Source organism: Prinia subflava, chromosome 23, assembly GCF_021018805.1.
Source record: "Prinia subflava isolate CZ2003 ecotype Zambia chromosome 23, Cam_Psub_1.2, whole genome shotgun sequence".
Taxonomy (NCBI): domain Eukaryota; kingdom Metazoa; phylum Chordata; class Aves; order Passeriformes; family Cisticolidae; genus Prinia; species Prinia subflava.
In genome coordinates, this window is record NC_086269.1 from 3,576,089 (window position 1) to 3,603,729 (window position 27,641).

A 27,641-nucleotide genomic window follows, 5' to 3' on the forward strand; every position below is an offset into this window, starting at 1 on the left:
ATCAGTTTTCCTTCTGCAAACTTGCTGACACTTCCCTGTGAAAGCCAGGTGGCAGGAGCAGCACAAGAACTTCCATGAGACATCCCAGTGGAGCCCATGAGAACCCAACCAACCCCATGAGAACCCAACCAACCCAACCAACCCCACCAAATCCCAACTGACCCCAGGAGAACCCAACCAACCCAACCAACCCCACCAAATCCCAACTGACCCCAGGAGAACCCAACCAACCCCACCACATCCCAGCTGACCTCAGGAGAATCCAACCAACCCCACCACATCCCAGCTGACCCCACGAGAACCCAACCAACCCCACCAAATCCCAACTGACCCCAGGAGAACCCAACCAACCCAACCCAACCCAACCACCACATCCCAGCTGACCCCACCATCACGTGGAGCACAACACCCAGGGATCCCTCAGCAGGCCCTGCGGTTGCCATCAGCCCCCACTCCAGGCCTGGACATTTGGATGTCTTGGATCAATATCCAGAGGGGTTCAGAACCTGTTTTCCCTCACACCAAGGTCAGTGCCTGGGTCAGTCCCACCCTCAGTCGTGGGGGTGAGGTTGAAGCTACCAGCTCAGACACAAACCAGAGACAAACCCCACAGCTCTGACCAGCCATGGAGATTCCTTGTTTTTGGGAGGAATGGAGAACAAAAAGAGCAAACATGCCCATGGTCAGGAGGCTGGACAATAAATCCTGGTCATTCACCCCTCAGCTGGGGTCTGGGGTCCCGTTCTCCTGATCTGGGGGGGCTGCCAGGAGCCCACCACATACACAGAGCTCACAGAAGGACTCAGCAGCAAATGCAAAGTGATCATTCCAGATATTTTCAGATTTAATAAATATAAAATAGGGCACACAGGAAATTCAACAAACACTCTCAGACCTCCCCAGGTTTTTGAGCCAATTTGTCAAGTATAACATCAAAATTCCCATCTTCCCACCAAAAAAAAAAAAAAAAAAAAAAAAAAAAAAAAAAAAAAAAAGAAAAGAAAAAAAAAAAAAAGAAAAAACAAAAACCTCTATGGACTAGCACCAAAAAGAGATTTATAAATCTCCTAAATACAACTTCAGTCCAGTTCAGTTTCTTTTTCACCAGCTACACCTTAGTTATGTACAGAGCCATGACACTACCCCAGCACAGCACTCCAGGATTGTGCAGCCCAGAGCAGCTGGATTAGTTCATGCCTAGGTTAGGAAAATGAGAATCAAGCCCTGTGCGTGTCAGGGGCTCAGGGAGCAGCTGAGGGACACCTCAGCCATGAGGTCACCACGTCCCTGCAGGGCTGCAGCCACCAGATGATGCTGTTATTGAGTTATTGAGCAGGAGAACGGAGCCAGGAGGGAAAAGCCAGCCTGGGAGCAAGACCAGAGCAGGCACTGGGTCAGACAGAGGGAAAAGCTCCTCACACTGCAACAGGCAGTGCTTGGGGTAGGTTTGGCAGAAGATGCAGCTCTGATCCCCCCCATCACCAGCCACAGGCTCCACTTGAGAGGGCCAAACCCCAAAGCAACCCCTCAGCAATCCCCAGCGCTTCCTGTGTGCTCTGCACAGGGGTGGATGCTGCACCCAGCTGTGTGAAAACACAAACACGTCAGTTTGGGATAAAACAGAGAACAGGCAGGAAAACCCACAGCTCTTGTACCAGGGGTAATCGCTGGACCTGTGCAGCCTCCAGGATTTTGATCCCCGCTCGCTGTGGAATGCTGAACACAGCTTCTGCATGGAAAAGCTGAGGCAAAGGCCCAAAGCCCCTGCTAGATCCGGGAAGGGAACTGAGGATTCCTGACATTCCCTACCCACATTTTTAGCCACTGAATACTTTGTGGCCACACAAAGGGAAAAAGCAACACTTGCAGATTCCAATCCCTTTTCATTTTTCATTTTACAGAGTTTGCTTTAAGGCACATTCCAGCTGAGGGTGAATGAGCTGCCTCGGTGCTCTGCAGGACAGTGGGGAAGAGGTCACAGCTCTTCCACACAGGAACAGAGCTGGTGGGAACGCTGATGCTGCTGCTCCTTCCAGCCCCCAAACCCAGCTCCCACCTTCCCCCCAGCAGCAGGTTTGGGTGCAGGTTTGGGTGCTGCTCCCCCAGCACCCTGATGTGCAGCCCTCAGGCTCTGCCCCCTTCCTCTGTTTCCAGAACAAACCCACCTGGCTAAGCTGGAAGCAAACCAACCTGAGGAGACTGTCACCAGGTCCTGGGAGGGTTTTACACCCCAAAGTTTAATGTGTTTTCAAATTGAAAAAAAATCTTTTTAGTAATCTTTTAACAGTACCTATTAACTCCACATCCAGGGAATGTTCTGCCTCATGCTGTACCTGGAGAGGTGAATGCCAATGGCTCAGAATTCCCAGTGCCACGGCAGTTCTGAGCCGGGGTGTCCCAGTTCTGGCCCTGGTGACCACACGGAGCATGGACAGCTTGGCCAGTGCAGCTGGGAAGTGGCAACGCTGCCCTGAGATAGGGGCAGGCACAGCTGTGACACTGAGTTCCAACAAACTCAAACAATCCATCTCTGGGAAGCCACCAGAGGTACTTTAACATCACTGAATTCCAGATTTCAGGGAGAATGGAAAAAAAAAACCCTCCTGCTTTCACTCTTCTCGCCCAGGAAAAGACAGCACAGCACTGGCCCACCAGACAGCACCCAGCACACAGCAGGGAAATGCCCCAATCCCACCTGGGGTTCAGCACTTGGAACAGCAGAAGGTTCCTCCCTCTGAAATGTGCCTTTGAACAACCTCAGCGAGAGCGAAGCCACACCTGAAACCCAAACCTGCCCAGCAGCAACCACCGCAGTCATGGTGCTGAGAGGGTCCTGTCACACCCCATTTCCAAGCTGCCAATAACCAAAGAACCAAAATCCCTTTTCCACAACAAATCCTTGCCTAGGAGAGACTGCCCAAAGCCAGACTCACACAGTTCCAGCTCTGCTGGGTCTCATTACACTCAGCTCTCTCTGCAGAGGGATGTCCTGTACACATTGTGTAAGGCCATCACAGAGGTTTGGGATCTGACAAACCCTGCTGGAAGGATCCAGCAGCACTTGGACACACGGGTACTCCAGGGGTGTCTTCCTTTTCTCCTGCTCCCATGCTGGAGTCTCCAAACTGGTGCAGAGCTCCCTGCCCTCACTGGTGTACCAGGAGTGGGGTGCCCTTGGACCATGACCACAGGAATGGAAAGGGAAAGGGAAGAAGGGACCCCATTAGTGACATCCCTGTGTCCCTAAGGAGCTGCAGAGGGACCCCAGGGCCCAGAGGTGATGAAGAGCAGCAGCCCCTCCTCATACCCCAAACCAGCACTCCAGACCTGCCGTGCACCTCGCTGGCTGTCCAGGGACCCCCTCTGTGGTACCCAGCTCCCAGCAGTGCCCAGAGGGCACAGCCAGGCAGGGCCAGCCAAGAACTGCCCCCATGGGATGCTGAGACACACAGAGATGCTCCACGTAAGGGCCAGGCCAGCTGAGGTAAGAATCCCCCTATCCAACACTCCCAGCTGGGAACAGCACCAGTTTTAGCACAGCTGGGAGCCCCAGGCTCATGCCCTGGGACTCAGCACGCTCAGGACAGTGGCCCCAGCAGTGAGCAGCTCCATCAGGGCTGCAGAACCAGAGCCACCCTCCCAGCAGCTCCCCTGTGCCTCACACAGACAGGGCCATGCTCAGTCCCAAACCAATTAACACCAGTTCAGATAAAACCACTCCAGCTGCTGGGGGTGCAGCTGTACCAGCTCCAGAGAGAACCTCAGATGCTGAGGAAGATGAGAATTGTGTGGTGCAGGGAGAGGTCCAGAGAGCAGAGGGCTCAGGCTTGTTCTGAAATCTGCATCTCTTCAGTCAAGGGTATTCCTGCCCCAGGAGCCATTTCCAGTTACAAGGCAGAACATCAGCCACTCCTTGGTAACAGCATCAATCCATGCCACATTAAAACACTTTCTTGGCACAATTTATTTTTTCTGACCCAAACAAATAAGCCATTAGCAAGTCATTAACAATATTCTACCCTAAATTGTCAGTTTAACAGCCCTGTAAAAACATTTTTAGTTTAAAAACAAAAGTGTGCATGCTGCTGATATTAAAAGTGCAGTTACTCTTTCAGGAGTACCAGCTGTTTTTGTTGCAAAGCATTTCCAACAAACTAATCTGTACAGTAGAGACCAAGACTCGTTGAAGGCAGTAGATGGCTGTGTCAGGTGCCTCGCAGGGCGCGGGGACAGCGACTCTGGGAATTTCTTGGACACTTCCAGACAGAATATTCAAGCCCTTTTGAGAGTTTGGTTCAGGCTGACCAGCACATAGTGTAAAGGATTGTACATTCGTCTCTAAGTTGAAGTGAGCTGAACTGCTGTAATTTAGGCTCAATTCCAGACGCTTGGGTTTGAGCTACTCCTTGAATAATGGGCTGTTCCTTACGCGTGGTTTTCCATGTCAGCGATCACTGGCACTGCTTTTGGCCTTGCTACTCCACACCGATGAAAGCAGGGAGAACAAGGAAAGGAACAGAAGAGGATCTTAAAATGAACAGCTTCTTGCCAAACCAGCAAGGATACCATTCCCCCTTGTCCCAGGCTCCATGGATATTTCTATCAGATTTTCATATTGTAAGCGCTTCTCAGGAAGAGAGAAAACTCCAGAACAGTGAGTGTTTATTAGAATATTTTTTGTTAAATAAAGAGCAGGAAAAAAAGAAAAAAAAAGAAAAAAAAAAAGTACTGCAGATTTAATTTCACATCTTGGCTCTACTCTGACAAAGGAGAAGTTACTGAACTCAGCAACCACTTCTTGTCCCAAGCCAGGGATTAATTAATGCCCCTCCCAAAACTTGTACCTGTCCCAACCCACCCCCCTAACCCCAACCCTTCCCCTTTTATTTCCCAACTAGACAACACTGTTGGCAAATCAAGACAGCATGAAACTTACAGCAATAAAACAACAAACCCCGTGAGAAGCGTGCCGCCGCGCCGGGGAGCCCTCCTGTGCCGCTCCCTCGGGAATGCCGCCCGCAGGAGGCGGCTGTACCTTTTGTCACGGAGGGCACGCTTCCAGCACGCTCCACGCTGCCACCCTAAGAGCTGCAGAACCACAGGACGAGAGAGCCAACACCTGAACCTTCCCCCCACGGGGATTTCTCTCCCGTGGTTCTCCGAGCGCGGCGGCGGGCGCGGTTCCGATGCTTCGGCGCGGAGCGTCCGGTGCAGCACGGCGTAAGGCATGTGGACAAGAGAGACACGAGCAGGGCGCAGCGGCAGCGGGGACAGCCCTGCTGAGCCAAAACGCTGCGGTTTGTCCATCCCACCCCCCTGCAGCCCCCATTCCCCTGCAGCTGGTGCCAGCCGGGTGCTGCTGTTTGGGTTCCGGAGCGGCTCCGGTGCTCCCGCTGGGATGGAGACGCAGGAACATCAGCAGGAGGTGTCAGAGAAGCCTCAGGGATGTCTGCAGGTGAGCTGAACTCTGCCCTCAACTTCAAGTGTCACTGCACTAAATCGGGAGAGACTGGATGGGGAGTAAACTGGCCCAGCCACTAGCACTGTCACAGAACGTGTGTTTTTAAAAAACAGAACGAAAGGCAAACGGATTAATTATGAACCCTTCTTTTCAGAAGCAGACCAGGATTAAAAAAAAAAAAAAATTCCCGCAAAATTAAAATGTTAGATTCTCCATCTAAAAAAAGAGTTTATACAGATGTGCTGCGAGTGATCCCCACGTGGGTCTGAGCAGCATCTTACAGTACAGACTAAGACTTGAAGAGCTGATCTCACATTGGAAGTCTTTTAATTAAAAAAAAAAAAAAAAAAAGTGGCTCTGGCTGGGGTGACACAAAGGGGACACTTGGGACACTTCAGAGCACAAGGCAGAGGCAGGGCTGGCAGCCTGGCAGCCTCCAGGCCGTGGAGCGGAGTACCGGGAAAGGGGCACTTCATGCACAAAATGTATTTTACAAAATACAGATTTAAAAAAAAAAAAAAAAAGCCAAAAAAGCCAACAAATTTAAAAAAAAAGAAAAAAAAAAAGAAAAAAAAAAAAGAACAAATCATCCCACCTTGCACTAAATCGCAGCACTCTGAACACTTGCTCTGCCCCAGGCGGCTGCCCATGCCTGGCGTGAGGGAGGAGGCATGGAAACGGGGAGGGGAGGGAAATGCAGGTCTCAGTCTGCTTTTGGGAATTGCTCTGGCAGGGACGGCGTCAGTCATCTGATGTCGGACACGGAGCTCTCGGAGTACGGCGTGCTCATCACCGGGGTGCCGTTGTTGGCCAGACAGCCTTGCCTCAAGGTGTCAAAATACGAGGCCTGCACTGGTTTATGATACTGCAGGACTTTTATGGCGTCCTCTATCTTAAACCATTCCCTTTTCCTTCCTGGGGGCAAAGAGAGAAATCAGTAGATGCGACAGAATGATGTTCTCTGATCTCAAGGGTTTCCCCCTCCAACCCCACACTGACAGCTCCCCATCCCCAGGACAGGTGTTTGTTTAGGGCAGTACATCCCCTGCCTTGCATTTCTAAATTAAAAAAAACAACATTATTTTGCTATTTCTGCAATTTCTATTCAAGCCAGATGCTCATTTTACAACAACTCACAACACACACACCAATTTCCATCAGTTTGCAAGTGGAATTCAGTTTCCTGTGAAGCTCTCAGCCCTTACTCTTTCCATAAAGAGCCTGAGGACAGTCATGTTCCATTTGCTGCAGTGCCACCACAAACCTTGTGGCAACAACAAGTTCATTTCCATTTGGGAATCCAATTTAAACTCAAAGATTTCAAAGATAACAGGGAATGATTAACCCACACTGCCCACATATATTTCCTCTAGTGTCAGACAGGATAGTTCTTCGTGCTCTTTGCTTGGTACCTTCCAGTGCAAGAATTAAACACAAAATTGCTGCAGAAGCAGCTGGACACTTACTTGGCTTCTCTTGGGCCACAGAGGAGACAAATGCATCAACCTCACCACAGTTTTTTTCCCATGCAACCAAAGCACACCACTGCAGCTTTTCCCACTGACTCCAGGTCCCAGAGGATGCTGAGCTGATTTGTGGTTTGTTTCCATCACTTAATGCAGCAAGTACCAAACTCACCAATATTGACAGAGTCCTCCCAGTCCTCCAACACTTCGGTGACGATGAGTACGTAAACATATGTCCTGTGCTTCCTGTCCCGGTTCTGGAAGGCAAAGGGGACAGAGTAACAACCAACCAACAGCAAAAATAAACCTTTATAGGCAGGAGGGCACTGCAAGGTGCAAACTGCCCACCTTGCGTGCAGCTCCTCCCACAGCACAGCTCATTCTTAGCTACTAAAAACTGTTTTCTTTTAAATCAGAGAGGTCTGGAAGCGTTGACAGGGACACCCAGAAGTGGAGCTACTGATCTGTGGAACAGTGGTTTGTGGGCTGATGTGCTTACAAATTAATTCTTCAGTTGGGAAGGTTTTGACCTATTTCACGTGAGTTTGAAGGAGTCAGTGGCAGAACAACAGCAAGAAGAGCTGTGTCTGGTACCTGCTGACTGTGCCAGGCGTGGCTGTGGGTGCTAAAACTGAAGGGGGGACCCCACTCCCCAGCTTTTGGCAGAATATTCAGCCACATCAGTTATCACCAGTGATTTCAATGAAGTGCCCACTGCAAAGATGAGAATTGCTGAGCGGGGGTGTTTTTATTTACCAGGGACTTTGAAGTTTGCAGCAAACCAGCACCCGCTCGCTCCACAACCCTGCAGAGCCATTGTTACTCCAAGAGGATTTTTGGCAACAAAATTTCACAGCGCCCACATCTGAAACTTACCTCAAAAATTCCCACTAATCTTCCTAACGTCCCTTTCACTCCAGCCTAGGGAAGTTCAAAGAGAAAAGAAACAACAGCTTTAACAACAGCTCAGTACGTGTTTCCTACTTGTTGTGCAGGACCAGTTCCTTCAGGACAGGAAGCAAACGCTCTAAAATTCTGCTTCTCTTAAACCAACACAGTCACAAGGCAAAAGACAGAAATGTATCCTGAGTGCTCAATATCCAAGCATTCCCAGGGTTGTTTTTTTTCTTGTTTTCCTACATTCAAACAATTTTGAATTCAATCTGGAGGAAGGAGAAATATTTGAGGAGTTACTCCTTGCATACCAATAGAGTTCTCGTGACCAGAATCTCCTCTGCAGGTTATTACACAGCCTGAGCACGGGGAACACTGGCTTTGGGGTTTGGCTTCAAAATCAGAGTTTAAGGAAATAAAATCAGAGTGACATTGACAGCTCCCAGGTATTTCAGGGGTGTCCTGCACACACCTAAACAAGCCAATATAAACACAAAATGCTGCGGTGTGGCCCCGGCAGCAGGAACAAGAGGGGTTTGGATATAACACAAAGGGCAAATGCACACTGAAATAAAGCTCCTGAATCAAGCAGCGACACAAATCAAGAGATCTAAGCAACAGTTTTGTCTGTTTGAATCCCACTGAGGATGTACCACTCCTCTATCACACTTGGTGCCCCTTTTGGTACCACTCTGCTGGCTCCCTCCCCACACCCCTCAGCTCTCTGTGCAAAATCCCAGCCCACTCTCCTGCCCTTGCTTTATATTCCTGCTGTTTTATGACTGTAAATGGTTGGAACTCAAGTGCTACAGACAAGATGAGATCTTGCTCCATGATTTAACAGGTCTGAACCAACCCACACAGCCTGGCACACAACCCAGCCACAACTGGGAGGGAGTCGGCTCTGTCTCCGGCAGCTGGAACACATCCCATGAACAGCCCAGGGAAATTGTGTCTCTTGCAGATGAGATACAGAGAGCTGATTATGCCAGGCTTCTCTTCTTTTTTTTTAAAAAAAAGTTTGAGTCACATTAATGAAACGACAAATTCTCTGTCCTACTGACCAGCTGCTGCACATCTCGTGCTGTCAGAGAGGAAGAACTTTCTTTAATGAGATGATTTTCCTGGTTAAGTTCGAGCCTACTGCATGAACAGGTATCAAACAATCCAGCCAGAGCACGCCTCACTCCTGCTTCCAAAGGGTGCTGATGTGGAACTGCCCCAGGAACAAAGGGTCTGGAACTCCCTCACTACAAGCACTCACAGAAATCCATAAATCCTTTTGGTAACACACTCACTGAGCTCCACTTGTAGGAAAGTGAATCAACAGAATCCTCTATTTCATCTTTGGACACGAACTTTATTGTCTCACCAGTACTTGTGCCATCGTGCTCAGCCCAGAGGTGCCTCACTCTGTGACTCCAGGGCTATTTCTGGAGTGAGCAGCAGCTCCACGAAGGAGCAGCAATTCCAGGAAGGTGCCCACGTGCGCGGGACGGGCCGGGCAGAGCCTGCCTGACCTTTGCTGCCGAGCGGTTCCACCTCCTCTGCCAACCCTGCTGACCTGGGCTCAGCCCTCTCCCAGGGCAGCTGGAATGCAAATGCTCCAAATGCATTTCCCTCAAGGAACTCCTTCAGCCCTGGGGTTTATTTTTAGTTAAGCCGTGTTCAACAGGCAGCAGTAACACAGGGAGGAACTGGAGGCTTCCATCTTCACAACATACGGACATGAATGCATTGAAAAGTGAAGCACAATCAAATATTTCTGGAAAATAACTGCCTTAAGCCAATGCTTCAATGGTTTCTGGAAAAGGTTGTTGAATTTCTGCTCTCCCTACCTGTAGGCACTGAATCAGAAGCCAGGGATTTTGTTGTGATGGTTTAGTGAACTCTCAAGTCTGACTAGAAATAAATTTATCTCCAGGCAACTGGCCAGCCTGGAGATGAAGGATGAATTCTGCTCCAGCATCCTCCCAGGCAGTTTATCCCAGCTCTAGAACTGTGCTGGAAGGAGCGGAGGGAGGTGAGGAGCCCTTCCTTCTGTGCTGGTAAAGAGAAGCAATGGAAAGAATGCTGTCTGCAAACCAGGATCCTCCTGCTCTGTCCTGCCTGGTCCTATTTGCCCAAAAAGGCACAAAAAACGATGCAGAGACAAACACGTCTTGTAGAAAAATCATGTTGAATTATCATCAGACAACGGGAGAAAGCTCTAAGCTTTGCTTCACGCACAAAGTTCTCATGAGCATTTCTAAATGGTGACATAAAAGAACGGTTTGGTTAAAAAAAAAATTGGGCTGATTTTATAAAGCAAGTTCTTACCAAAGCCTGCAAAACACATCAGCCACTGCTCCTGGGGGCCAATGCCTCTCTCAGCCCATTTTCCAGGTACAGTGGATTTAAAAGACAACACACAGGACACCCAACACCAACAGGATTGTCATACACCTGTTTTTGATACAGCTCTAAACTCCCACACTGACAGGAGAGCTGGTCTCTGTACAACGGAACAAACAGGCAGGAGAGTGGAATTCACAGTCTCACACGAATTTCTAACATTGAAATTGCCTGAGACACCTGAGAAAATAACCTACAGCTTTTATCTTATCAAATCCAGCTTGGTAAGCAGCAAGAGAACTGCCAGGCACCTCTCTGGGCAAGCTCCCCATCTCCTCCTTTCACATGGGCCACAAGCATTTTCTTGGAGAGTTAAAGCACAGTCCCGGGCTCACCCAGGACTGCAGCAGGGTCTAAATCTTAATTTGCAGCAGATGACTCAGGAATTTTCTCCTCGACAGTAAATGAACTGAGAATGCTGTGCCCTCCTGGGCCAGAACAGTGAGTGAGGCAGAGGCAGCACAGTTGATTTTGTGCCCTTCTAAGTGCTGCAATCCTCAAAATGCATGGAGAATCCCAGGAGAATCCCAGGAGGATCCCAGGAGGATCCCAGGAGAATCCCAGGAGAATCCCAGGAGAATCCCAGGAGGATCCCAGGAGGATCCCAGAGGATGCTCCTGAACCCATCAGCAGGGGTAGGAGAGCACCAGCACCAACTGTTCCAAATGCAGGTGTGGAAGCAAAGCAAGGCAATCACACGACAGGATTCCCTGGGAGAGACATACTCAGGTACAAGAGGACACACAGAGCTGGCAAAAGGAGCTTTTTCCCTGCTCTGCTGATCTAAATCAGTGTCCAGGGTCCAGGGGAGGAGGAAAAGGCAGCTCTGGCAAAAGCAAATCAGCCAGAGCCAGCTGCCTGCCCAGCACACACTTCAAACCCCCACTGCACCCAGAGGGGTGGGCTGGGAGCTCAGGACAATAAACAAAAACCCGGAGGAAATGAAGCTTTACTAGTTCTGCTGCTCATGGAACAACTTGTTTTAATAAAGAAAAATTACTGAAGACATCCAAGAACAGCAGGTTCAGGTTTCAAAGCTGAAAATAAGTTGGGGTCAGATGCAAAAAGCAGCCTGCAGCAACACCATCTGTTCCTTGGGACAGCTTTTATTTCCTTCCATCTGAGCTAAGGAAAATGTGGGTTGGAATTTCAGCTATTTTACTTTGCTCTATTAGGCTCAAAGCCTGCATCTACTACAGATTACTGCTGGGCAAGAGGACTGTAGTGGAACACCCAAATCTCTGCTCTAAGACCTACACAAGTGAAGGTGTAAATCCCACCCAGGAGGGCTGTGGACACGTTTGAAGGATGCTGATTCCAGGCCAGCTGGGCAAACTCTGCTGTCTCAGACTCATTCATCTAATCCTGTACTGCATGACACCTTTATCTGTTTCTACATTTGTGAAATAGAAATGAAATTCCATGTCAGAATGAAGAACTTTCAGACACTGCATTTGTTTTTGTGAAGTCTGAGTACACAGGGTAAGGGACGGTGACTTTTGGGTATGACCAACTGGGAGGAGTTCAAGGCCATCATCTCCTCATTCATCTGTGGGCCCTGCAGTACTTTTAAAAAAAATCTTCCTATTGTAGCACTGAAAGATATCAATATCTGTGTTCTAAATCACTAACAAAAGACATGAAACAGGAAAGATTATCTATAAAGCATGTTTAGAAGAGGGGAAAAAAAAGTTCCAGCAACCAGATCAAAGTACTGCCATGATGGACTATTCTTGATAGTGGCACCAATTGCCTGTTTGATCACAGATCAAGCACAGATTACCTGGCTTTTGACCCCCATGAAGAAAGCACAACTAACACTCCTGCAGTGTTATAAAATTTGACATTTAATAAGTATTTAAAGGTCAGGATGTGAAGAGTGCTCTAAGTGAAAAATGAACTGGTGCTGAGTTTCACAGATGAGTGTGGAGGCTTTTTTCAAAGTCACTCTATAATAAGTTTAAGGCATCTGTTTCTAAACCATGATGTTCACCAGTTGCTCACACCCATAAAAACCCTTATTCCTAAGCAAAGAACACACTCCACAAGCCCCAAGACCTGTTTGAAAAGGGCACACACCTTCCACGAGGTGAACTTTAGAACACACGTGGAGCTCCCAGCTCTGCAGGACTGACTACAGCACTTCTCAGCAGCCTGCCAGAAATAAGAGGGCTGATTCTGAAGAGGCTGCTGTGACCCAGAGCTGCTGTGTGTCTGCTGTCACTCTGCACAAACAATGCCCAACAACTCCAGTCACTTCTAATTTCATGCAGACAACAGCAAGCATGACAAGTGTTGGTACCTGTCTACTTTAATACTTGTGCTGGTACAGACTAATATAGATAAGGACTACCTCCAACTAGGACAAGGACTTGAACTCAAACTGGGACAGAGGGATCACAGCCTTCACTCAGAATCAACATCTCATTTTTGGAACAGAAAGAGGGAAAAGTTAGGTAACTTTAGATGACAATTATTCCAGCAATAACGTGGATAAACCCAAACATATACACGGTAAAATTAAAACAGTGAATGCAGAAGTTAAAATGTTCGTTTCGGGAAGCATGTTTTGGAAAAAAAAATGCACACCATGCAAAAGAGAATGAATTGAGAAGAGACAGCCTATTGTCATCCTCAAAAGCCACAAGCAACAGGAAGGGTCACAAGTTCTTACAGCTCTTCCAACTGGCTCTTATTAAAAGTTGGAAAAGTCATACCAAAGCCAAGGAAAGAAACCCCACACATTTCTCCCACAGCTCTGAGCAGCACTGCTCATTGACATGGGGGAAACTGGATTTTCCCTCTCCCACCTCAAGCAACGAACTGGAAGTGCTCAGCTAACCTGTGTCCCCATGGGTGGCTGTTTCAGGAGAGAAGCAAAGATCTCAAACCTACTCAGAAATCAGCCTTAGCTCCAACTGACCCCAAAACACCTGGATTCCCATGGAAGGGAGAGCAAGGGCTCCCAGCAGCCTCCTGAAACCCTCCCTGCCAAACCAGTAGAATAACTGGGAATGTGGGTGCTCCTGCCTTTCCCAACAGTCCTGCTGTGCTCCAACAACATCCCCCTGCAGGAGGTAACAGCTCCTGGAACTCGGGGCCGGGGATGTGGGGGATAATTCTGTGTGCACATCCCCAGCAGCAGCACACAGGCACAGCCCATCTGGGGAAGGCCCTGCACCCCTAAACCTCTGCCAGCACCGCTGGCACCTGCAGGGCACTCATGTCACACAGCTCCGTGTCAGCTCCTCCTCCTGCACCACCCAGGCCTGGGGGGGCCCAGGTAAAGCAGGGGTGCCCAGGTGTGCTGGGGCTGCCCAGGTGAGCCAGGAGTGCCCAGGTGAATTCAGGGGGCCCCAGGTGAGCTGGAGGTGCCCAGGAGAGCCAGGAGTGCCCAGGTGAGCCAGAGGTGCCCAGGTGAGCCAGGGGGGCCCAGGTGAGCTGGGAGTGCCCAGATAAGCTGGGGCTGCCCAGGTGAGCCAGGGGTGCCCAAGTGAGCCAGGGGGGCCCAGGTGAGCCAGGAGTGCCTAGGTGAACCAGAGGGGCTGCTCAGGTGAACCAGAGGTGCCCAGGTGAGCTGGGAGTGCCCAGGTGAGCCGGGGGTGCCCAGGTGAGCCAGGAGTGCCCAGGAGAGCCAGAGGTGCCCAGGTGAGCCAGGGGTGCCCAGGTGAGCCAGGGGTGCCCAGGTGAGCTGGGAGCGCCCAGGTGAGTCGGAGGTGCCCAGATGAACCAGAGGGGCCCAGGTGAGCCAGGGGTGCCCAGGTGAGTCGGAGGTGCCCAGGTGAGCCGGGGCTGCCCAGGTGCCTCCCAGGTGCTTCCGGCGCTCCGAGCTGCCGCCGCTCCGTGCTGGGAGCAGCCGGGCAGAGGTGCCTCGCTGGGCAGAGCTCGCCCCTGCCAGGCTGCCAGGGCTTGAGTTACACTGGCAGCGGGCAGCGCTCCACGTGAGCAGGGAACACCAGGCGAGGAGCGGGATTATCTCAGCCAGCCCAAACCAGTTCCTGCCCGGCCGGAGCCGTGCCAGGGCTCCCTTCCAGCAGCGCTCCGGGGAAAGAGCGCGGCGCTCCCAGGGCGCCGCTGCCCGCGCAAGGAGCGCCCCTGCACTTTTATTCTTTTATTTCAAGGGCTGAGAGGCGAAGCTCTGCACCTCCTGAATGAACCCTGGACTTCTGTAGCAAAGCACTTCGTTATTAATAACGCTTGGGCTGAAAAGCAGGAGTCTGCAGCTAAAAATATTTCTATTGTTCTGGTTGCACTCGCTTTGGCTTGTAAAGCAGTTGAAAGGTTGCCGAGTTGCTGGAAAAGCAGGAGCGGGGTTACGAGCTGGAAATAAAATTTGCGAGCAGCAATTCCCAGTATTAGAGGGACCTAAAGACACTTAAAAATAAACTTTGACTGTATAATCTCTTTTTGATAAACTGCTAGATTATAAAAACATCCGAAGAGAAACACGCAACTCGAGATCTGCCACATTTGGTTAGTCCAACAGTCTGAATATTCAGAGTTTTTTTTAGACAGCAGAAGGTTCTTCCAAATAATTCAGGAAGTAACCTGCTTATACCAGACAATTCAATAAAGCAGCTACAGGAGAAGCTTCCTCCCAAGTCACATCAATTAGCTCTTGCTTTCTGTTCTGCTCTGAGCCCAAAGATTTATAACCCTCTTGGAAGCATTTTTAATCCTGCCTTATGTAACTGTGAACCTACTTGGCCATTCCATCTATAATCATGCAATCATTTCTGAACCCAAGCATCTCCCCAACTGCTTAATATTCAGAAGCAAATTCTAAAGACATGTTTTACATACACTGCAGTCAACTGCCATTTGCTGCCTTTACACTTCTTATGAAGAAAAAAATTGTTCTGCCAGCTTCAAGAGAAAAATCTGCCTTCCCCCTACAGCCCATTGATCTGTGTTTGATCTGCTGTTTGATCTCCTCCCTGAAACAGCTTCAAGCAAAAAAGAGAAAACAAACCAACCAGCCCAGGCACACTTCAGGAATTGCTGCTGGTAACTTATGGCAAATTTCATTTCTCCACATAAACCTCACTATGTATTCTAAACCAAAACATACTTAGATCCCTGTGTTTGGGGTGCTTTTAGTGGCTCCAAAGGATTTATTTCTACCTTCTACTGAAGTACTAGCCAGGTCCACAAAGGCACAGCTGAATTTTGAACTTCTCTTACAGAGACAATTAAGCAGAGAGTATATATATTGAAGTGACTAGAGCTGAACTTTATTTTCAGTTAAAGCCACCAGGCAAGGACAAATTCATTCCAACTGAGAGGTTTGATTACATTCCCATGCTGTCTTTATTTAAGACTCCATTTTTCTCCCACGTGGGACAGGGATATCACCAGTGACCCTGCCTCCCTGTCCACCTCAAGGAGAAGAAGGAAGAGTGATGAGAACAAACCCAGAGAAGCCACTCACCTCCTCACAGACCTCGCGCACGGCGGCCACGTTGGGCTCCTCCTCGGGCTCCATGCCACCCCCGGGGACAATCCATCGGTCTGGATGGCGACTACTGCTCACCAGCAGCACCTGTGGAGAGCAGGGCACAGCTGAGGGGACAGAGATTGTGCCTCACACACCCCCAGACACGACCCAGCCAAGGCAAGGCCCTGCAACTGCTCGCTTTTCCCTCAGCCCCATCCCCACAGCCGTGGAAATTCCGTGAGCAGGGACACCAGGCACTCCCACACTCTGTGTTACTTCAGCCACTGCCTCTCCCTGCTCTGATGCAAACAGTCCTTGCACACCAGAACATTCATTAGCACAGCATCTCTCACAGTGTGAATTCACTGCAGAGTCCTCACAGCTCGGGATACACCTCAGGCAGCAAGAGAAATGCACAGATGCTGCTCAGCACCTCCATCCTTTGCAGCAGTACCTCAATTTAATTATCCTGGTGCCTTTGGCCCTGCCTGTCTCTGCAGTTCTGTCCCTGAACTCCCACTGCACTATTTATGTGCAATTGTCTGAGCACGGATTCTCAGCCCCACTGTTTGTCACTTCTTTTGCATTAGGCACTGAAGAGTTCAGCTCTGCAGCCAGCACTTGGCTGCTTTTGGTTTAGAGGAGGTTGTGCAATGAGGTATAAGCAAAATAAAAGCCTATATTAAATCTATTAAACTTAAAATCCCCTAGGAAAGGGCTGCACAGAAGGACAGACTTTTGTCTGAATGAGAAAAATGGTTCAGCCCTCTTCCCAGGAGGGATTTGCCATACACATGCTTTGTGGCAGGTTTTCTGAAACAGTATTTTTTATTCCAGGGTAACTGTGCTCTGTACAAGTTCAGGTTCTGATTTGCCACCTCCCAGCAAGACAAACTCTAACTAACACTCTCAACTGGCTACAGACTGTCCCAAAGAACAGTGAGACACTGTGCTGATTAAATCTACTTGCAATACATCCATGAGCAGAGATGGAAACTTAAAACAACACTAATACTGTTGTCCAGCTCTCTAAACAAAGCTCGTTCATTAGAGTCATCCTGCTGTACTTCATCATTTCACTGGCACAAAGCTCGGAGCCAAAGCGACTTGCTCCAGAAACTTTCCAACATACCAGTCCAATTAGGTTCCAGGCCAGCTGTAACAGTGTCAGACATTTGGGAGTTACACTGTGGAGACACTGAAATCCCAGGCTTTACTGGGGAAACAGTGATTTGCCAGTAGGATATGAAAAGATTTGCACTAATTACCCAAAGGAATCTACCTACAGAACTCAAAATTAAACCTCCAAAACAAAAACAAGCGCAAGATTTCCAGGGCTTTTCAGTTGGCTTATCTTGAAAATTCTCATCTGCCAACTGATCAAACTCCTATTAGAAACAAATGAAGCTGCACGGGCCACCAGTTCCACACTTCCTCTGGCCAGGCTGTGACAGAACAGCGTTTGCTTTACAGTGACATCCCAAGTGTTTGGGCCTCTCCAAGAGGAAGGCAGAATTCCTTTCCCCCAGGCATCCAGTCCATGTAAAACAGCACCAGAAAGCCATGCCTAAATAGGGAATGTGAACTTCATTCATCCTCGGAGTCCTTGGGACAGCTGCCAGTCCCTGCCAGGCCATCCCCAGCCACCTCGGTTTGCCACTGTGCCTCTTCCTAGCACTTGACTTCTACTCCATCCTCACTCATCATCCAGAAGAGCTCGGGACTCCAATTCCTGACTCCAGGTCAGTTGGTGATTCTGAGGACAAAGCTAAAAGAGCAGGAACAGCCATTTCCAGTGCACCTTTGCTGCCAGGTAAGGAAGCACCAGCTCTGCCACTTCCCATTGCAATTCAGAGCTCCAGGAGGGGGGGCGAAAGCAGAAAAATACCCAAAAAAGCTGCAGAACCAGATCTTTGAAACTCAGCACAGCACATCTCACAGCCCTGAACTCCTGCCACCTTCCAGGCGTGAGAACAAGGATCTGCTACGGAACCCTGGACACAGACTGCTCCAGGAAACCTGCTCGGGCTGAGACAATGCCTCACAACACACCGGGAGGAACTCCTGGGTGTAAACAATGGCTTGAGGCAAAGTAAATTAACTTCAGCTGCTCTGGCAGTTGAGCATTTTTTGAATAGAATTACCATGAACAACTCTTGCTGGGAAGGAAAAACCTGTCATTCTCACACTTTTATGTAATCAGACTATTTCCTGTTTAATAAAAAGGAAATCCCATCAAGAGAGCGCAGGAAACAAGCCCTACAAGGTCATTCTTTTAAAACAACTTCAAACAGGATATTGCTACCAATGAGCTCTCCCAAGACAAAGGGGCTGAGTTCCAAATGAGGGGGAGACATTGCTGTGTTGGGAAAAAAAAACCACATTTCCAACACCAGTCCTGGATCCCGGTACATGCAATGCATTCAGAGGGATCAAGGAAAAAGTTGTCATGTTGATCACCTGAATCCCAAAAAGGTTTGGGTTCCAAAGGACCCCGAAGCCCATCTCATTCCATCACCTAGCACCTTCCAGGCCAGGGTACAGCTGGCTTTTTATCTCATTAACTTCTTTATACAGAAATAACTTTTATTTTAATACATTCCAAAGTAGTTAATTTAATTTAAACAGCCATCAAAAAATAAACCATAATTTACTTATGTTTTTAAATCAAGCTAGAACACATAGGAAGGTCAGACATTTCCATTTTATTCTTGCCAAGCAACTGTTTTTAAAATGGCTACTGAGACCCTTGGCCTGCCAGGGATTTTGGATTTGGATTTTGGAGCCACGTCTTGCAGACTTTTTGGAAAAGCATTTGCAGGTAACACATCACAAGGCCAAGTTGTGTTTTCCAGGATTTCAAAGACAATTATGTCATTTCAAAGCAGGGAAATGAGCAACACAAGCCTCTCTGGCAAGGCAGGAGGTGGCCCTGCTGAAATTCTCCCACACAATCCCCCACAAAAGAGAAAGTTTAGAAAAATAAGCCAAGTTTGAAGTGTGCAGCAGGGGCTCAAAGCAGAGCCTCATGACAAGAACCTTCAAAGCTGCCCGCAACAAACAAATCCAAATAAACCTGAGCAGTAATAACCCCGCCTGGAGGAGACAGGAAACACACCAAGACATCTAAGGCTGCCCAGACAGCTACATGGAATAAGGAGCTCCATGGAAAAATGGGTGAAGAGTTTGTCCCCGGGATAAATCTGGGCATCCCCAATACACAACACTGAATTTAAAACAACCTACACAGACATGGAGGGGTTTTTCTGTCTTTTTTTTCACAGGAGAAATGGGGCTCTGCAAAGCGAAAACTGGGCAACCAGGATGAGGCACAGAATTAAGTCCCCATTTGTGGAACAGAGGAGGAAAGATTCCCAGGCTCTTCCACGAGATTTAAACAACATTCACACCCATAAATAAAACAAGAGCAGCTACACCATAAGGAACACGATTCCTCGAAAGAGCTCCACAGCAGCATTTGAGCAGACGGAAAGGGCCACAGCCCTGCAGAAGCTGGGCTGCAGTGTGAGTAGAAAATGAGCTGAGAACCTTCCAGACTTCCAGGAAAAGCCAGAGCTGCCCACCTGTGCCAGCCAGGGCCCAGCAAGCTGGCAGCCAGCACAGGGAACAGCAGGCAAAGATGTTAAATCCAGGGTCTGGCCCAGCAGCTCCTGCTGCCAGGAGCTGATCCATAGCTGCTGGCTCCTGACACAGCCTCTGCACTGCCTTACAGGCTTCCCTCAATATTTTCAGGCTTTCTCTCACTATTGACACGCTTTCTATCAATACTGCTGTGCTTTTCATCAATGTTAAGCCATAAATCACATTATTTGCACAGCGACTGGAGCACAAATCTCGCGGCATTGCACCTCATTTCCCACTCTAGCATCATTTATCAGAGCACAGCCTGCAAGGAAACGCCGCTGCAGAGGCTGCAGGAGCTGCGAGGAGAAGATGGCTGACTGCAAGGCTTTTGCTGTTCAATCTGCCTTTGTCTCAAAGTTTCACTTTAAAACGAGTGTGTTCTCAGGAGCTGAGCTGTGCTCCTGTGTGCCCCACGGCCAGGCAGATCCCAGAGCTGGTGCTGCGTCCAGCATAACAAACACATTGGGTGCTTCACTCAAAATTAACAAACATTCTCTCAGTCCCCAAATATCAGTACTGTAATGTTTTTCCACCTGACAAAAGTGGGATGCTCATTTGACCACACCAAATCACCTTCAAACCCTACAACCAGCAAGGGGTGAGAACTGGAGGAGCAAGGAGAGAAGAGGGACACCGCTGTCACCAAAGCTGTGCAAATTTAATCTCATTTCCCCTGCAGCAACACAGCCTCGAGGACTCCCCAAAAATCACATGTTTTGCCAAACTGCAAAGGCAGGACGGCCCCAGGGCGCAGGCCAGGGCTTAAGGGAGGGCTTCTCCCACCCTTTTGCTATTCCAGGCACGTTCTGGAGCTCGCACATGGTAGGAGTGAGCCCAGCCTGGGGTCAGCACCTGGCAGGGTCAGCAGCTGGGACACAACACAAACCCTCACCGGCCACAGAAACCCCTCCCCTGCCTGCCCTGCCAGGAGCATTCCAGCTCCTCAACAGGATATGTTTCCTTAGACGAGTGTTATTTTTGCACATGCACCTGCACCAGGCTCCGTGGGATAATGGGATTTAAGTGACAACACGGGATCCAGGAGCTGGAGGTGGGAAATTCACGGCAGGACGAACAAAAGGGAAGGGATTCGCGCTAGAGAACTTGACAAAAGTAAAACACAAGCTTTGGAACGGGAGCAGGAGGTGAACTGGAAGAAGTTCAAGTCATTTCAAGTGCTTGGATCGCACCTACAGTCCTATAACCAGTGAGGAAAAAATACAGCAGATTCTGTTGGTTTTTAGGCTGCTGGTTAGAATAACAATAATAAATCACCGTGTACTGTGCTGCTGCTCTGGCTCCAGAACTCCACAGGTCCTGTTACTGCTCCTGCAGCGCTCCTGCGACTTCAGAGCCACTGCCTGCTCCTACCAGGGTGGAACACAATCCCAAGTCCTCCCCCTCCAGTGAAATTATGGTTTAGATAACCACAGAAATTATCTGCAGCGTGCCTTCCCATGCTTCAGAAGCAGCTGAACCGCCTGCAGCAGCAGGCGCTGCCTTCAGAAGCCCAGGGCTGATAAGGGGCACTCCCAGAGAGAGACCCCAAAGCCCAGAACCTATTTGTGCCTGTCAAAACCAGTTTGGTGACCACTCAGCGCTTACAAAACTTGTCCAGGCCCACCTTTTCTGTGAGAAATGCTGGCTTTAAACTGCCTTTTTGAGTGAGGGAGGAAAAAAGGCAATGAAGAGGTATTTGGGCTTCTTACAGAGCTCAAATGACTGGCTGTCAGCAGCTGCACACTGTTCTGATTAAGCACCCTACTCAGGAAATAAAGCACCCACAAACTCTTGGGAAGCTGCTCAAATATAAATAGTTAATTCTATACACAGCATCAATTTATGTCAACTTGCAGGAGGAGAAGAAACCCCTGAAACATCCGACAAAAATAAACCCAGAGGTAATCATACCCCTCCAAATTTCACAGGTTAACGTGAAATTTTTGAGAACAAAGAGTCAGTGAGCAATATCCAGTGGCAGAGACAGGAATTCTGAAACAGATACACACAAAACTTGAGAGATCTTTGACTGCTCTGTGCAGTCAGTGCTTCAGCTGGGCTGAAAAGGAAAAAGTGTTCAAAGAAACAGAGGCCCTGCTTCCCAACCACTGGATGTCACCTACAGCATTCCCCCATAGAGTTTGCTATTTGTAAGGCAGAAGTGAATTTGTTAATTTTGCTCTGTCCAACCAAACCAGAAGAACTCTCCTGCTTTCAAAAGAATTTAAAAGTCTCAGCACACGGTTGGGGTTTTTTTAACTAAAAAGAGTTGTTTTTCCAGATTGTGACAGACCATCCATGGAAAGTTAAGGTCTCCTGTGAGCAGCCCCTGCTGAGTGCACCCCAAATGCTGGTACCTGTCTCCACACTGCAGGAGTTTGCCTGAAGGATGCTCAGATGAACCAAGTCAGACAATTGGGCATAAGTTTTCTTTTAAAAAAAGAGAGGGGGGCAGAGAACACACAGAATGAGGAGAAAAAGGTAGGAAAACCAGCTCCTAGTCAAGCAATAAATGGATCTGAGGTGGAAGAGATTCCAAAGCAGTGTTCTGCAGGGAACAGACGCTGTTGGGTCCTTCTCCACACACCCAGGGTGGAGCACACCCTCTTTCCATAGTCATCACTTTTCCGAGTTGCAGCCGAACAAAACTGACTCAGTTTCACAACAGCTTGCTCAGCTTCCAGTAAATGAAGTGAAAATTTAACGATTTTCATTCTTTTGTTGTTTGGCAAAGTCTAAAAGACCATGGAACTGCTTGTAATATTGTTTAGTGACAGCTGCTTTTGTGGGAATCCAAAACACTTTTGAAGATGAAAGTCAGCTTTTGCAGAGCTCCTGTTCTTGGAGAACACAACCTAAAGATTCTACACAATCTCCAGGGCTGAGAGGGACAGGAGAAGGACAGGCAAGAGATCCAAGCTGGCCTTTACCCCCAGAGAGATGTGGTAACAGGTTAACAACACACCAGAACTTCACTTGGGTTCAACCACAACCCTTTTATGCGGCAGATGGGAGCACACAGCCAAGCCCAGCCATCAGAACAGGGATTCTGAGGCTGTATTCCATGGAAAGCAGGATGATCATATGATGCTGGGCTCACTTACATCCCACCAGCGAGGTGGTTTTAGCTCTTATTGGTTTACACTGGAGCCAAGGCACAGGGGACAGCCCAGGAGCACCTCGTGATCCCCACCACACTCGGCGGGTTCCAATCCCAGCTCTGCTGTGTTACATCACAGCTGGAGTAAAACCGGCCCAGGAGAGGACAGAAGGAAAAGAAAAAAGGTTCGTTTGCATTCCAGTGGCTTTCCCAGGGGCCACCCGGCCCAGCTCTCCCCGTGACCACCGTGACCACCGAGGGCTCGGCGTGTGCCAGGGCACCGGCCCTGGGTGAAACCTCTCTTCTCCCGGCTCCATTCAGCGCTTAGAAAAGACTCTTCCCGAGGCATTTTCTCAAAAAAAATAATTAAAAAAAAGTCTTTAAAAACGCCCGTGGTTAACGAGCAGCTTGTCCTTTCACAGGCACAATGTGGGCATGTTCAAACCCGCGGCCCAAGGGTGTCTCTTTATTCCTGTCAAACGCAGCAGGGCTGCAGCTGCTGGGGCACACACTGAGGCATGAGGGGCATTTTTTGGGGATCTTTCCTCATGGAAACAGCCGGTCCACACAAAAAAATATATTAAAATGACACCCTGGTGGCAATGCTGAGGGCAGGGACAGCAATGAACGCACTGAGTGACTCCAGAGGTACCACAGGGCTTGGGAGCTCTCCCTCCGCACTCTCCTTCCACAGCGGTGTGGAAGGAGATATATAATATATAATTATATATAATTGTGTGGAAGGAGATATAATATATATTTGCAATATATATTGCAAATATCCCGGGAGTTCAGTCCATGTGAAAAGATGGGAATAGCAAAGTCCTGGTGTCTGGCTGCCAGAAGGTGCTTTGAAGTCTGTTCCCACTCTCTTGGGGAAATTGGGGAAAAAAGGGGAAAATTGGGGGAAAAGGGGGAAAAAATGGAGAAAATTTGGGGGGAAAATTGAGGGGGAAAGAGGGAAAAATTGGGAGAAAAGGGGGAAAAATGGAGAAAATTTGAGGGGAAAATGAGAAAATTCAGGGGCAGGGGAAGTTGGGAGAAAGGGGGGATTGAGGGGGGATCAGTCCTGGAAGGTTTGGGGGGATTTTTGGGGAAAAAATTGGGGAAAAAGGGAAAAAATGGGCAAAAATTGGGGAAAAACAGTGGAGAAAAGGGGAAAAAATGGCAGAAATTTGGGGGGAATCTGGGGGAAAAAGGGAAAATTTGGGGAAAAAAGGGAAAGTTTGGGGCAAGGGGAAGTTGGGAGAAAGGGGGATTGAGGGGGGATCAGTGCTGCAGTTCCCGTTGTTGCCCTGGCCCAGGCAGGTGGATCGTGGTTTGGGAAACCATGCACAATTTGGGGGATTCCACAATGCCCAAAAATGCAGTATTTTTCCTCCATTTGAGATTCACATTGAAATGAATTCTCCCTGTGCTGCTTTGTAAAACAATATGTAACAAAGGCATCTTTTCAGCCAATGTTTGGTCTTCCAAAAATGTTCCAGAGTTTTTTTCATGCCCCTAAATGCAATGCAGAGACAATGCACAACCTCCAGCAGCGTAGGGAAAAAAGAAATCACCTAAAAACTAAAAAAGAACAAAATATTTTTCTGTTAAGACTCTTTATTTGCAAATGTAACACCAAACCAGGGACATGGTGTTTTATCAATCACTAAGGATTGCAAAGATTTCAAGAAAAATATATCAGGGAACTGAAGAGTCAGGGGGAAACACCTAAAGAGAAGAAAGTAGCCTCCTCTGTAAGTGTAAACAGAATTCTCTTATTTCCTTTTGTTCATTAACAAACTTTTTTAATTCAAGAACTAGGAAGGGGTTAAAACAGGAAAAAATGGCGGTTTTGAATTCATAGTAGGAAATTAAGAAGAAAGGCAAGAGCAAAGTTCTACTATTTTTTAAGCACTTAAAAGGAACAGTAATGAGAAACAGCTAGTCCTAGGAAAAATCCTACTTTAATACAGAAAGTTTGATTTATTTATCAAAACATGCTTCTTTTCTTCTCTCTTCTTTTCAAACACTAAGCTTTTAATAGCCCTTTAATGTACATACTTTGGCTCTGGCTCTTTCTCCCTTCCCTGGAGAGACCTTTTAAAGAGATCTCAATTTCCATTTAAATAGAAGCAATCAATAATAAAATAACAGTCAGTAACATTAAAAAGTATTATTGTCCAAGAACAAACCAAGAAATCTTCCACAGCCATTTTAAATTCTGTACTTAAACGTGTCCAGGTAACACCTTCCTTGCTAAAAAAAGTGCAAGTAGCAGTGAGTGGAGTTAGCTTCTCAAAGTTTATTTAAAAGCCAACAAATGAGAATTAACCCAAGAAATAATTAGAAAGGAACATTAGTAAGGTGTCCTGCTTGCTGATTTCATTCATTGACATAAGTTTAACTTCAATGCCTTCTGGGCAAGGCCAAGTGCAGGATCTGGGCATCCACCCCTATCCCAGTGGGGTTAATTCCGTGGGGTTGGGTAAGAACTTTCCCAGATGTGTTTGTGACAAGCCCTCGCTGTAACAGGTGGGAACAGAGGAGTTCAGAGCAGTTTCAGCTCAGGGTTCAGCTCACAGGTACCACACACAGCCCTGCAGAGGTCCCAGATCAGAACCGTCCTTCCCCGCCTCATTCCTGCGCTGGCTCCTCATCAGCAGCACATCCCAAAGAAACACATCCCAAAGAAACACATCCCAAAGAAACCCATCCCAAAGAAACCCATCCCAAAGAAACCCATCCCAAAGAAACCCATCCCAAAGAAACCCATCCCAAAGAAACCCATCCCAAAGAAACCCATCCCAAAGAAACCCATCCCAAAGAAACCCATCCCAAGGAAACCCAGCCCAGCCCGGACTGCAGCCCTTCACTGCTCCCTCCCGAGCTGTCCCGGGCCAGCACAGCCACTGCCAGCTGTCACTGCGAGCTCAGGGACGAGGCCACCAACAGCGACCGCAGGGACAACACAGCTCCCCCAGCACCTCCAGTGCCCTGCACACAAAAACCTCCCCAGAGCTTACAGACCCCCGGGAATGAGCCGGCACAACCAGCTCCTTCAAAAAACCCTGCCTGAAAGCAGAAACAGATCGTTCTGCTCTGGCTCTTACCTAGAAACTAGAGCCTGAAGGAGTTTAAATTCAATCCGCTGTAGGTGGAGGCCACAGCAGAGACACAACTGACACAAAAGTGATTTTAAATCTCAGCCTTACACCAAGCTGACAGCTGAGCCTGCTGGAAGCATCCATCCCACACCAGCGTGCCTCTGGAACGAGTTCACTTTCCTCCTTGGAGCTCGCGGGTCAGCAGTGTGACACTGCCACACAGCCCGGTGTCCCAGTGAGGGCTCTGACACCTGTCATTAACACACCTCAGTGTCCCCAGCGCCACGAGGGCTCTGTCACCACTCCCACGGGGCCGGGGGATCAGCTGGAGCCTGTGCAACACTGCAGACTGAGGTGTGTTAAAATAAAACAACCAGTCACATGCTGATTGCCTCAGGCACCTGTTAAAAGTACTTTTCTACCCTCAACCACACTGCAGTCACACATGGCCAAGCCTGCAGCTCTCGACAAGAGCCTGCAAACTGCCCCATTAATTGTGTACAATGGCATCGGGGCACTCCAACGCCCTCAGCCACCCGTGCTGAGCACCCCCAGCATCACCACACCAAACAATGATGTTCTTCTTCACGGTCAGTCCTTAAATTTCCTGGAAGTCCGTGGGAAGGCCCAGCTACGCTGAACGCCGCACCAAACACACTGCTGTCATTTCAGACCATTTCTGCTGAAATGCTGACACTCCTCATCACGCCAGCACGGCTACAAAGGGCTTGTGCAGCCTCCCTCACGTTAAATAATAACTGGATGTATGCTAATTGCCTTTCCTCCAGTGAACTGTCTGCATTCCCTTCCGATTTCCTGTAGCTACAAATATGATAATCAGGAGAACAAAGACTTTAGCACAGCAAATGCGGTGGAGTGTGTACGCCTGACTCCGGCAGCACAAGGCAGACCTGCAGCCTGGCTGCTCCGAGCTCCCCGAGCCCACCTTCAGGAGGTGTCAATAAAGCCTCGTGTAAAATCGCACATCGAGAGAAGTTTCTCATTGTAACTTCCCGGACAAAGCAGCCCCTTAGCAACGCGGCCGCTCTCAAACCAACCAATCCACCTTTAATTCCCACTTCCTCCCAAGCTCTCTGGACAGCAACTTCTGGCACTCCATCAGTCCCCTTTTATCCCAGTTTCTTTTTATAAATCCAAGGTCAGGTTTCCTCACCCATCTCATGTGATGTGCTGGACTGAAGTTCTGCCATCGTGGTCGGTCCCCTCGGCTGCCAAACCCCCTCCCGCGCTCCCCTCAGCCTGTCCCGCTGCCCACCGGGCATCTCCCCGGCTCCAGCGGACAGCAATAACCCACTGGGAAGCACCAATTCTCCCAGCAACGCTGAATTACGCCTATTAAAAATAAAACCCCGCTGAGCCCGAGTCCCTCCACCCCGGGCAGCTCGGGGGTCCCGGCACGGCCTCGCCCCCGGCCCGGCCCTCACCTCCTCCTCGCTCTCGCTGCGGAAGCACAGGCAAGCCGCCCGCTTCTTGTAGCCGTCCCCGTCGTAGGTGCGCGTCTGGTTGGACTTGAGCTTCATCATCCTCCGCTCCGGGGGCGGCGGGGCCGGAGGACGCGCGGCCCGGAGGGCGGGGGCGGGCGGGACCCGCCGGGCGGCGAAGGACGGGGGGGCGCGGGGGGACCGCCTGCCCGCGACAGTCTCTCTCTGGGTCTCGCTTCGTGGGTCTCGCTACGCGCTGCCGTCCCTCGCCCGCCTCACCCCTGCCCTCGCTCCCGGCCGCGCCGCCGCCACCGCCCGCGCTCCGGCCACCGCCGACGACGACCGCGCCGCCATCTTGGGGCTCGCTACGCAAACGGCGTAGCGCCGCCGGACGGGGAGGCGGCGCTGCCCCCGCGGCCTCGCGGCGCGCCCGCTACGCAAAGTGCGCAGCGCGGCTTCCGGAATCGCTCCCCCCGCGCAGGCGGCGCCGCCACGCCCCCGCCGCGGCGCTCGCGCCCTGCGCCATTGGCGCACCCGCGTTCGGGAATGCGGCGCGCGGGCGGCGCGCGCTCGGCGCTGCGCAAACGGCGCAGGGGCCGGGCCCGCCGCGCGCACGTGGCCCCGCGGTGACAGCGGCGCGCGGGGACAGCGGCGCGAGGGGGCGCTGCGGCACCGGCGGGTCCGCGCCACCCCCCCGGGGACACCGGGGG

The 27,641-nt window shown here is 49.6% G+C and overlaps 1 protein-coding gene across 1 annotated transcript; it reads right to left on the reverse strand.

The window, feature by feature from the left end:
• Window positions 1-3,944: 3,944 nt before the first annotated feature.
• NUDT3 (nudix hydrolase 3) lies at window positions 3,945-27,264 on the reverse strand. The gene is made up of 5 exons (XM_063418640.1): window positions 26,935-27,264; window positions 15,647-15,757; window positions 7,804-7,848; window positions 7,100-7,184; window positions 3,945-6,376 (listed from the first exon to the last, which is right to left on the reverse strand). The coding sequence occupies exons 1-5, from the start codon at window positions 27,031-27,033 to the stop codon at window positions 6,207-6,209; spliced, it is 510 nt and encodes a 169-aa protein (XP_063274710.1). The 5' UTR covers window positions 27,034-27,264; the 3' UTR covers window positions 3,945-6,206.
• Window positions 27,265-27,641: the final 377 nt, after the last annotated feature.

Excerpts from the sequence above, each read along its gene's own strand:
- NUDT3 (XM_063418640.1), bottom strand. The coding sequence starts at position 27,033 with ATGATGAAGCTCAAGTCCAACCAGACGCGCACCTACGACGGGGACGGC. Across the intron at positions 15,758-26,934 it reads GCAGCGAGAGCGAGGAGGAG|GTGCTGCTGGTGAGCAGTAG; the intron begins GTGAGGGCCGGG and ends TGCTCTCCACAG. Across the intron at positions 7,849-15,646 it reads TGCGCGAGGTCTGTGAGGAG|GCTGGAGTGAAAGGGACGTT; the intron begins GTGAGTGGCTTC and ends GAACTTCCCTAG.